The following is a 12,020-nucleotide window of genomic DNA, read 5'->3' as shown; positions in this document are numbered from 1 at the left end:
GCATTTTACCCACATACCAAAGTTAAAGAATAAGAATAAAAATGTAAAAAACATTCATTTGGGATATCCATAAGTTAGGCAAAATGTCTCCTTGCCATGATTATCTGCTCTGTCTCCCATTTTGCCTGTTAGGGATCCATTAATATGAGCCACTAAGTAAATTTCCCCTCATGGGCTTTTTTGATTACGTGCATGTCCACAGCTGCGTACATGAGCACAGAGTGAAGGTTCAGTGTTTTATCTGGTTAATCCGATCCCGGGAGATAACCAGCCTGAACAATTTGGACTGAAAACCTTTTTTCAATCTCCAGTACCCAACATGGTTAGAAAGTGGCCAGGAAAAGAAAGCCTCCCCTTCAGTTCAACACCTGGTTTCCGCCCAGGTAAACCAGCAGGGGCTCCAGGGTTCAGGAAGGCACGGTTTAAGGGGGAGAGTGACACAGCAGTGATCCTTAAGGCAACGTGGGAGGAGCCCTGGGATGTGCGGGAGAGCATTTCCTTTTCGCTCTACAAGTACAGCCAAAGCCCCTCACATTTACCCTTCATCGGAAACTTGGGTGTTTTTGGCTAGAATGGTCCTTCAAGATCATCTAATTCAACTCTCTTAATTTAGGGATGAGAAAACAGAAGACCAAAGAGGTTGCCCAGTGACCTTGCTCAGAGCAGGGTCCCCAGGCTGCTCTCTCTCCTCCTGGGCGCCAAGGGGTGACTGGATTTCTGCAGCTCTCAGGAGCAATCCTTGGTTACGTATGGCATCAGACCAAAGGCCCTATCATGCGGCTGACCTCTGCCTACGATGCTGACTACGTGCTCCATAGCTGGGGCTCCTGTCAACTATTTTGTTAAGAGGTTTTCAAGTCGGCAAACACAAATACATTCCAGGGAAACTGGATGGCTCCATGGACCAATCATGATGTCCTTCTTTCTTGAACCAGCAAGGGACAGGAGGTGTTTCCACCTCAAGGACAGAGGTGCCTACCCTACCCTCGACCTGTGGACCTACAAGCAGACAGTTCTGCCCAGGCAGCTGTGGCTCTGGGGCCACCACTTCCTTGGATTTCTGTTTTAAAGTGACATGTACCACGGGGTCTCTCCTGAAGTTTTCATGAGAGTAGGGATGGAGAGTGAGAGGCCTTAACTTCTGGGAGGGATGCCAAGGTCACCCCGGGAGTACATGGGGGAGCCTGGCATAGGTCCTAGAAAAACTGGAGACGAGATGGACCTCCTGGCTTTCCCAGACTCTTTTCTGGCACCATGTCTTCCACAAGCAGGTAGTCTCCCAAACCTTGATGCTGAAGTTGGCTGTGCTCCAAGAATCCATGAAATCAGCAGAAATGCTTGTTGGCAGTTCCCTTCCCTTTTTTTTTTTTAAAATAAAATCAGCCTCTACATGAATTTCCCCCGAAGTTAGGATTCTTACAAATGAGTCACCTCCTGATGACCTAACAGCTTGATAAAGAAATGTAGTTTTTAGTTGGGGGGGGGGGGGATAGCACACCGAAGTAAGTCTCTTTGTACAGATCCTTTTTATTGAGGTTTACATAAGCAATTTATCAACACAGAAAACCAGCCCGACTGCCCCCAAATAACCGTGAAAGATGGTGAAACTAACCGATGGTGACACACCACACACAGGGCAGGTGACCGCGGACTTGAACCAGCATCTTACGTGGGATACGATTTCAAACGTGCACTAGTAAACGCATACTAAGAGGCGACTGTAAACCTCCACTGGCACAATCGATGGGAAAAGAGATAAAAACAGATGGTAATTTAATAGGTACAATATCTAGACTTACAATATCGAATTCACTGGCTTCACTTGGTATAGCAATGCACGAGAGAAAACAGATTTATTTCTTAAAGGGCATTACACTTGGCCATGAACAGAGCAAATATGTGACCACGTGGATGGCTGTGCAGCTAGGGCAACAGGGAGAGAAAAACATCAGCATGTGAGGAGGGACCCCATCTCACAGGGACCGATCTTCACTCTATTTCACGTGGACCCTTTTAACCATAGACGAGCCCATATCCCAAACCATTTTGAAACGGCAAGGGGGGAAGAGTCACGTTCGAATGTGCTGCTCCCAGAAGTGCTGTTTTAAAACCCAGCAGGGCCGTTTCTAAAGAATGTGGAAGAAGCAGCTTCCATTTAGTAGTTGATGAATCAAGTGCAATCTAGTCAAATCTAGAGGCAATGGCGAGACCGACTGGGGGGACTTGGAACAAGAAGAATCAGAAATGATGCTCTGCAGGTGAACTGCAGCTCCTGAAGGCTGACCATACAGAAGGGATGGTATCTACCTGCCCTGCTCGCTGGGGCCCCTACACGACACGGTGAAATCTACATCACGAGGGAAGGACGGCTATACACTTTCCTGACATTCTTTTATGATGGAGCCAGTGTAGAATCAAGCATTCGAGGAACCTGTCAACAAGCAGGGGGCCTTCGGAAGAGGTAGATGAAAGCAGTTATTTCACCACAAGTTCACTGTCAGATGTTACCCCAAGAAGTGCGCTTGCCTCTCAGCACAGATCAGAGGGTTAAGCTATTGTTGAAACAGTCCATGGCCGTGAGAAGGGATGTCCACCCCACATTGCTATACGCTTTGTTTCAATTTTATTTTGTGGAAAAAAAAAAAAAACAGAAACAGAAAGGACTGCATTTCCTTAAATAACAAACTATACAAATAAAAAGGGGCAGAAGCGGTAAGCAATGTTTTTGATGAGAACTGAAGGATTCAATAAATAATATAAAATGCTTTTGTGCTAAAATAGAACTCTTGTTTTTATATATATATATGTAGTTTGGCAATCTTTATGCTACCCAGAAAAAAGCCAAATCTATTATAATTTGTTAAAACATAGAAAAATACAATTTAACAATAGAACTAAAAAAAAAAAAAAGGCCAGTGCTTAGCTTATAAACCACATAAATATGTACATCATGGAATATAATCAACTAAGAAACAAGAAGTTGAATTTCAAGTCCTTTGGAATATGAATACACGATTAGAAATATTTCCCCATTCCCTACCCCTTACATGAGAGACATTTTATATTAGGACAAAATTAAAATTGGAAGCATAGTTACCAGTTTTTCAGAGATGATTTTGAGATTTGTTAGATATAAGAGAGTTTACTATAAGAACGTGAGTCATTTAACTCTAAAATGCAGGTTTTTCCTATATGGTTTTGATGGAATGATACACGTTAATCCATTTTCTGTAGTGTGTGCGTGTTTTTTTAAATAAAGGCAATTTAAAATTTGGGCTGCTACATTTATCAGTAAGTGCTAACCCGGCCAGGCCAGTGAAGTGGCCGGTCACTCATGCCCCCAGGCCTTTGGACGCTGCCAGAGTTGGGCATCCCTGTTCCTCGGCTGTCAAAGAACAGCTCTCTTAGTCTTTGAGGATGAAGGAAATCTAAAGGCCATTATGACTCGAGGAAGCCAAGAAGTATCATTTTAGACTTCAACTTTCATTCTTTCTACAGTAAATTTTTAAAAATGTGGCCTGGATACAAAAAATTCATATTAACATGAATTTAAGTGATTAATTAATTAAAGCTTCTCAAGTTAACCTGATGCGGGAGGGAAATCATGTTAGCGCTTTAGGAAGAAAAAATGTTTTGAAAAGTAAAGCTCACTCTGCTTGGCTCAAGCAGCAAGCCCAGTCTTGTCACTGTAGGGGAATTACGGTACCTTCAGTGGGTGTGCAGCAATGTCCCCACCTGACTGACAGGGTGACAGCAGCCCACACCCCACCTCTGGCCTTCTCCCCCTCCCCTGATTGGCTGCAAGGCGCACACACCAAGATGGGGCATCAGCTCTGGGTCCCGTGTGCCTTCCCCAAGGGTGCTGGATGACAAGCAGGGGCAACCGGCAACCTCATTTCTACAGAAAGTCCTGGTGGAAAGCAAACAGCCTCTTATAAGTCCAGCAGCTCCATATTCAAAACTAAAGCGACCGAGTCTTAAAATAGTTACTATTCAACTCTTCTTGTTATAAGGGGAAAACCACCCCAAAGCACCAAGTTCAACTGTAATTTCCCTGGTGCTTTATGGTGTAAGGAAATTGGCTTTTCCCAGCGAATTAACTCCTTTTTTCCTTTGCCCCATCTCTACCAGGATCCTGCCTTCTGTGACCCCCACTCCATCCACGTCCCAGCGTGTGTCACAGATCCCAATGAAGCCCAACTCCTCTCTGGGTACAAAGAACACATCCATCCCCTGGGAGGGGAGGAGTTCCTTCCCCAAGCATCTCTGAATGACACAGATATGAGTCCCTGAATGAAACTGAGAAGAATTACATATAAATTAAATCATACAAGATAAGCCTTATCTTACACCAGCACACTGCAAATTTTTTAACATATTTACGTCAAGCAAAAAAAGTCCAACTTTGAGAATTTTCTTTTCTTGATAGGTTAAATTTTTGAAACATCAGAAAAATCAATTCCGCTGAAAAGTCAAATGTTGTATTCGACTGGCCCAACTATAAATTCTGAATGAAATAAAAAATCATTAGAAAAAAACACACTTTGATCTTCTTGAGAGTTAAACCACATTGTCAATTGGTCAATGATATTTTTTAATGGCCAGTGTGAGCCTTCAAACAATTGTTTTTAGTATCTGTACAGCACATTTCAAAGCGCAAATCAAAGCTAACTCTTGCTTTGAACAGATGGTTGTTTGTGGTCGTTGCTCTATTTGCTTTTCCAGCTTTGTTGCTGTCTTTCTTGAGCAGAACGCTTCCTTTCTTCAGCGAGCCTAGACATTTGCCCCTTCTCTTTACATATAGAATTTGAAATTGTCATGTCCGTGAATTGACCAATCAGAGGCACAGGAAGTGAAACATTCACATTAGCAAGTGAAACAACAGCTGATTTCTAGCAGTTTTGCTGAAAAATTGTACTTAAACACGATAGAGAAGGAAAAACCATGAGCCCCAATGACATAAGGGAATAAATGCACCAAAGAGAATGTTTTAGGTTAAAAAAAAATAACCTTGGATTCCCAAAAGTTTTTAATTCATTCCATATATGGTGTAGAGTAGAGCAGCTTAATCTATTATTTTTAGGCTTTACTTTAATGATTCCTTTGAATTATGAAATCAAGACACTAACATAATTTTACAAAAATATCAACGTCAATGATTTTTTCTGACAATGTGAAAATATCCCAACCAAATAAATCTAAAATAATGATAACACATGTGCTCAATTTTGCCCTTTTTAACACTCCAAACGTAGGTAGGGTCAAACATTAAGACCTAAAACAGCCACGTATACCAAGACTCCTAAACCAACCGACTTCTTTGGCCACGGGGGCACCAGGTGCTGGCACAGAAGGGTCCTGGAAGCGCCTTCCATCTGGCAGCAGAAACACTTACCCCCTCAGAAGGGCTGCAGGCACGAGTTCAGGAGGAAGACTGGCCTCTCCAGGCTGCCAAACCCCAAACACAAACACGGACCTCCCCCTAAAAAGCCACTCATCCTAACCTCACAGAGCACTTTTAATAAATCACATCCACGTAATGCACTCCTCAGCCCTGTCGTTACCCATCAAACTTGAGGGAGTGTAAAAGTTCACTTGGAATAAATCTGAGGCGAGGCGAAAGGGCTCTCAGAATATTTCCAATTCATTTTTCTTTTGCAAAGGAAAGACAACCTTATGTTCTACTCCAGAGCTTAAATGATATTTTTCAGAGATGCGAATCAGCGTAGCTGGTGCCCTGGGTATGGAACGTGAGACGCTAAGCCCAGACCCTCAAGGAGTTCATGCACCTTCTCCACGTGAGGCTACATCTATACTCTGTCCAGCAGAGGCAGGAGGCTCAGCAATTTCTAAACTGTAATTACCCATCTCTGAACCATAGGTGCTGAGCACATGTGACCTTGTGATGGAGCCAGTAACTAACTACAGCGGTGACAGTGACAATCAACCATGCCTGGGGAGATGCTCACTTGTCATGAACAGCTTTTCTATCTCTGGTGGTTTTTTATTTTTTTAATTTAAAAAAATTTTTTTTAAAAACACAATTTGAATACTATTCTTCCCTTTTAAATCAGGGGAATCCATGTAAATAGTAGCCCCCAACTTCTATACTGGAAACAGCAGATAGTAGAACATGTATGCTAAATTCCAACTAGTAGTTGAGATAAATAGTGAACCTCAAAGTTTCTTTTCCAAGGTAACTCCTATGAAATAAAAGGCTCTTTCGGTAATTATCTTCCAAACTCTCAAGATATCGTTTCATTAAAAAGGACTTACTTTCCCAGTGAGTGCGGCACACAAATATAAACACAAAGATTTGGAACCACTAAAAATATCGAGGACAGGATGCAGATAATTACGATGTCAAGTTATTTATATTGTTAGTAGTCGACTCAGAAACAGACAATAAAACTGCACTAAGAAAGGACAAATACGTGGACTCTGAAAATTATTGTTATTATTTTTAGTCTGATGACACGGAGGACTTGGCTGGGAAACACACTGGTTCTTATAAACCAGCACTTATTTGGGACATGAAACGAACCACGGGGAGAGGAGGCCACTGGGATCAGGCCGTTGCTGTCACAGAACAACCCGCCAGGGCAGAGAATTATTCGCTAATGACAGTTGAACGACAATGCAAGTCAATATACACAGTTAACCCATTCTGACACATTCGTCTTCAGCATTCTTTTTTCAATAAAATTCATTTTTAAATTACACTAAAAGGTAAAACGGAGTTTCCTTCCTTGACACATCCGTTACCCAGATGCTTCCTGAGGTCAGCCAGAGGGAACCAGAGTTGCTGTGTCTCACGACGGCTTCCATCCAAGCCTGAGACGGGCGCCCGCAGGCGGTCCTGTGCACCCAGGGGAAGTGCACCGACTTGATGGTTTGAAAATGGCTGTGTCACCGTGAGATGCAAACGCCACTGCCTCTCCTGCAGAGCCACCGTGAGCCTCCAACCATCTACCATCTGACGCCTTCGATGTTGAGTGGCTCCCACGCCCTTGGTCCCAGCTGCCTAAGCTCCCGGTCAGAGGCAGGCTGGTACCCGTGGGTGCGGCACCCGCGGGGAGGGCCCAGGTGCAGCTCTTTCAGAAAATCTCTGCAGCTTTCAAGCCCCGAGACAACGAGATGCTGGTTCTCAAGGGCACAGAAGACACCCAGCTGGTCTGCCATCCTGCCAGGACTATGGAGCAAAGACATCTAAACCCAGCCGGGGCCGATTATGGACAGAGCGTGGCAACGCTGGGGCAACCTGAACAGCAGACTGTTTGATCCCATCTTGGCAAGCCTGAGATACATTGGATATCGGATGCAAAAAGTGACACAATCAGTAGGAATCATTTCAAGTTCTAGGTTCATCTATAACCAAAAGAAGTGTGTGGCAAAGAAAGAGAACTTCGTTTCTTCAGTAGTTTCGAGGGCGGATGGATGCGATCGTGGCGGGAGGCCCTCAGGAGGGGAGGAGGCGCCCCCAAGCCTGAGGGTGGTCGCCACTCCTAGTAGGAGCATCTCAGAGTCCTGGGTCCCCCCAGCCACAGAGCACCCCGGAGGTGAGCGACTCCATCTCTCATCCTCACACTTCTCCCAAAGGCTCCACTTCGCGGGTCGAGCAGCCCATGCGGACTTCCCAGAGGAGGTGCCATCTCGTGGGACGCTCCCCGTGCCAGGGGTCAGAGGCCATTGCTGTTCCTGTGGCAGAGGGGCGGCTTCGAGAGCTCCATGACGGCCGAGCGGGATTTGTTGAGGAACTTGGGGGCTCGACGTAACAGCCGCTGGGCCTCGGTGAACGTCTCCGTCAGCTCTTTCTTCCACTGCAGAAACTCCGGGTCACTCTGAAGGCAAACGCAAGAGGTGGAGGAGTTGGGACAGTGTCACTGGCTTCGCCGACACACATGGATGCCTCTGGCCAGTCCTTGGAACCCCCTTCCCCCCAGGGAAAGCACACCCCATGTCCCACCCCGCGGCCGGTGAGTAATGGGGGGGGTCACGCAGGAACTTCCTCCAGGGGCCCCTTGCCCAGAAGAGGGACCAAGCCCTTCAGAAGGGCCTCCTACAACCCCACAGGAGACTTGCTGCCTTGACTTTGTTGAAAGATCACCTTTGATCTCTGATGTCTAAAATAACTCGAGTCTAGAAAATAATGCACGAGGAGTTTTGACAAATTTCAACTACTAGTTTGTCTCTCTAAATATGCTCTTTACAAGCACATATACACATACACACACACACACACACACACACCCAGTAGAAAAGTGTTGAAGTCGTGAAGAAAACACGTCTTTGTATCTACTACTGTTTTCTCTCTCTAAATACGCTCTTTTCTCACCCCCCCCAAACATCCCCCCACACCCCAAGAGAAGTGTTCAGGAATTAAGTTCGGGCTACAATAGAACTTTGGGGAGAGAAAGATGGCATTTCCCCTGTTAAGAGTTACTTGGGGATCTTATGTTTATTTCAACACACAAACCTCAACTTCAAACATGCTGAAAGATCAGGTCAGATCTGGAAAACTGTGAACAAATAAAATTCAAGGCTCCTATTAAATACTGGATGGTTTCCAGATAGGGTAATCACTTTATTTCCTGTCCTTCCTCCTGCCATTTTCTAAGAAACACTTCTTCTAAAATAACTGTTAATTTGCTGAGATCCTTGTATCTTCCAACATTCTTGCTAAGTTCGTGAGTGATAAAGCATGGAGTAAGAAAATGTTTGATAACCAGCAGGCACCTTTGGTGAATGTTTATATAATTGCTCTAACTTTCACCTCTGGAAAAAATACAAATAAACACTCACCTCACACTGCAAGACAAATTGCTTCCCTCCTTTTATCCTCAACAAAATGCACTTTTTGTCTTTAATCTGAGTTTCTTCCACAGACACAATCTGTTCCATTGTCAGTAAATTTTGCTGACCGTAAAAATAAAAGATAAGTTACTTCACATTATTGCATGACTCCTTAAATTAAGTTAATAAATAATACTGAAAACTACCAGCTTAGAAAAAGTAAAGAAAAAAAATCAGCATCTTTCTTTCTTTGATGATATTCTAGAAGTGGGGGGAAATGACTACAAAAAAAATGTACGAAAATTCAAAATATAACATCTCAAAGAAAGCTGCAAAGAAAGGAACATCTCTATAAGGCAGAAAGCAAAGCTGTTCCCTAAGCACAGTACTGATGTGGGGATGAGTGTGAATCACACGTACCTTTCCTGCATCACACACTTGCCTAGACACGATCAATCCTGCTATGAGGGAACAATGACGTCGCTACCTACAATCTGCGTGAGCGAGAGGTATGTCGCTGGCTTTGAACCCAGCAGCCCAGTAGAAGTTCGGTCACGCTAGCTTGTAAGCGACTGATATTTTGATCATATCGAAATGATGTTATAAACACAGGTGACGTCCTTAAACGACTGTCCCGCTGGGTCTACAGCATCACTGCTTCCGGTGAATGCTACAGTGTCTCTGAGCACCTTACCATTTTATGTTTTTTGGGATAAATACTCCAGGAATCCTAAATGAAAAACAACACCATCATAAACCCACGTTTTCTTTTTCCCTTACTTAAACTTACGAATCTACCCAGCCACGTTACGTAGCTTCGTGAATCAACGCTAAATGCTGACTCTTTTAAAACCAAGATAATTTATCATATCCAATGGTAAGCAACAGAAGATTTTTGTTTTAGTTTTCGAATATCCTGAAAAGCGAGACAATTTCCTTTCAAAGTGTACAACAGTGACTGACCAGTAGATAGCATAGTAAACGCATACTATGCCCAGGGCCACTCATTATCTGGAAATAAACATTACATAATGATATATGTATGAATTATAACTCAGGTGCCAGTAAGTATTCTATAATGTAAAAAATACATATGTAATATTATACAAAATATAATTATCTTGTATTTATGTATAATCATATACACATGTTCTATGTAATATGTATATTTTATATTATACAATACTTACCAGTACCTGAGTTATAATTCAGGACCCCCACAGAGTCTTATTAATCATAACTCAGATCCTAGATGTATGAATTTTTAGAAAATGACTTCTATGGCACTAGTAATAGTGAGAAGATCATGGTCATTTATGAAGAATGTGGTCATACACAGTAGCAATCACTTGTAATTAAATGGCATCTTCACCAACAAGGATTTGCAAAACACATTCCAAAGTCAAACACACCAGATTTGGGCTCACCATTTTCCATGCTCTGGCCAGTAGAGAGCTATATTCTGATACAGGGGCCATATTCCAATACACCAACTATGTTTTTCACAGTTGGGACCACTGTCCTGCTTATGATGACAACCATTCCCTCCTCAAGAGCAGAACTCCTTCCACATGGGTTGCCACCTTCCATGGTGACAAGCCCTGGGCGCTTCACACAGCAGACGCTTAATAAATGCTGCCCTACTTGCTACGAGGGACGGTGTAGATGGGAAATTTCTCTTTTCTTGTTCACTAACATTAGCTCTCGAAAGGACCTTACAGGGTGGCTGTATCTTCCCATCTAATACGATAAAACCCACTTCCGATTTTCCAGCAAGGTGGAGACAACAGGAGGGGGGTCAGGTGCCCTGGCCTCGGTGCCAAGCTTCTCGGCCTGCACCGCAGACCTTGTCTTACTCAACCCCAACTCAGGGAGGCCTCGTAATGGAGACACGGGGCACAGGCAGACCCCGGTCGGAATCACTCCTCACCCACACACCTGTCACTGGTGCCAGACCTTCCCTCTCTAAGCCCTGGTTCTCTCTTTATAAGGGTTGGGCCTCAAAGGTTGCTAAACAAATTAAAAGTGTGTGTGTGCATGTCTGTGTGTGTGTTTGTGTCTGTGTGTCTACAGCACCAGGCCCAAGATAAATCTGCAACAATTGTAGTAGTCGTTACCATTTCTACTTCTCCCGTTTTACAGATGAGGAAACTGAGGCTCAGTCGACATAATGTGCTCCAAGTCCCAGAGACACGGAGCAGTGGATTTAAACACCTCTGACTCCAAAGTCCCAGTTTTTTCCCCTTTTTTGATCCACCTAACCACTCTCCAGCCCTCCTCAAACCTGTCTGCTTTGACTTCCCTGGAAGGCACCTCCTATTTTCAGGTAGCACCAAATCCTTCCTTGACTCAGAAATTTAAAAGTTAATGTCTGAACATGAAAATCTCATGTATACATGTTAAAAGAGATATGGGAGCTAGAGGGAGATTTGAGAAAACATGCCGGCGATGTGAAATCACCACGGAAACGAGTGCTCGGGAAGATGCTACAGACTTACTCGTGACTCGCCCTCTCCTCTCCATTCAAGTCTGTTTGGAAAGAGGTAAAAATATCGACGCTGCCACTGAGTCAGGAATGGGTTTCCCAGCTTCAGCATGTACCCGTGCATGATGCAGTCTCTTCCCAGAGCGTAATCTGAGGCACGGAACACAACGATGAAATTTAGCAGGGTCTGAAACAGAATGTCTATATGCTTCTCAGAAAAAAAGAATGACACACTTTTTAGAAAAAGAGCAAGTTTCTATAAAGAGAACACACTACAGAAATCATTATTTTAGTTTTAAACACATTAAAGAACAGGTCTCTTCAGCTCTCTACTAACATACTAAATGGCTGTTTCTCAAAATTCTGATAAATTCATGATGTTCCTCTATTGCTCTGAGAGGGTCAAAGTTTGTTTGATAAATATTTTTTCATTATGTAGGGTGATAATTGGGGAATAGAGAGTGATTAAACTCAAGCTATGCCCAAAGTACCTTTGCCTTTATATGGAATTGGGCTTCTCCCTTTAATGTTATTTAAAAAAATAACAGAGAGGGGATTTTCTTGTCCAAAGAAGCCAAAGTAACACAAGGGTCAAAAACTGGTCTTTCCTCCACTTAAGGTTATAATTATCCTTCATATATATGGTTATGTAGGGAGGCCAAGCTAATTCACATGCATGTTGAGTTCTGATTACATTTTTACAGCAAAGTATTGTCTGAAAAAAAAAAAAAGGTCAATTTTA

General features: G+C 43.4%; 1 protein-coding gene across 1 annotated transcript in view; it reads right to left on the bottom strand.

Annotated features, from left to right (window-relative positions):
• Positions 1–6,431: 6,431 nt before the first annotated feature.
• Positions 6,432–12,020, bottom strand: part of LOC133074924 (beta-adrenergic receptor kinase 2) — a 116,511-nt gene continuing 110,922 nt past the window's right edge. Inside the window, exons 19-21 of the mRNA XM_061168878.1 lie at positions 11,292–11,428; positions 8,803–8,916; positions 6,432–7,841 (exon numbers count right to left, since the gene is read on the bottom strand). Coding sequence (XP_061024861.1) covers positions 7,680–7,841; positions 8,803–8,916; positions 11,292–11,428 — 413 coding nt within the window. The 3' untranslated portion in view covers positions 6,432–7,679. The remainder of the gene's footprint in view (positions 7,842–8,802; positions 8,917–11,291; positions 11,429–12,020) is intronic.

Source organism: Eubalaena glacialis, chromosome 15 (genome assembly GCF_028564815.1).
Source record: "Eubalaena glacialis isolate mEubGla1 chromosome 15, mEubGla1.1.hap2.+ XY, whole genome shotgun sequence".
Classification (NCBI taxonomy): domain Eukaryota; kingdom Metazoa; phylum Chordata; class Mammalia; order Artiodactyla; family Balaenidae; genus Eubalaena; species Eubalaena glacialis.
The sequence above is the reverse complement of the archived record's forward strand: the minus strand, read 5'-3'. Positions and strand labels throughout refer to the sequence as shown.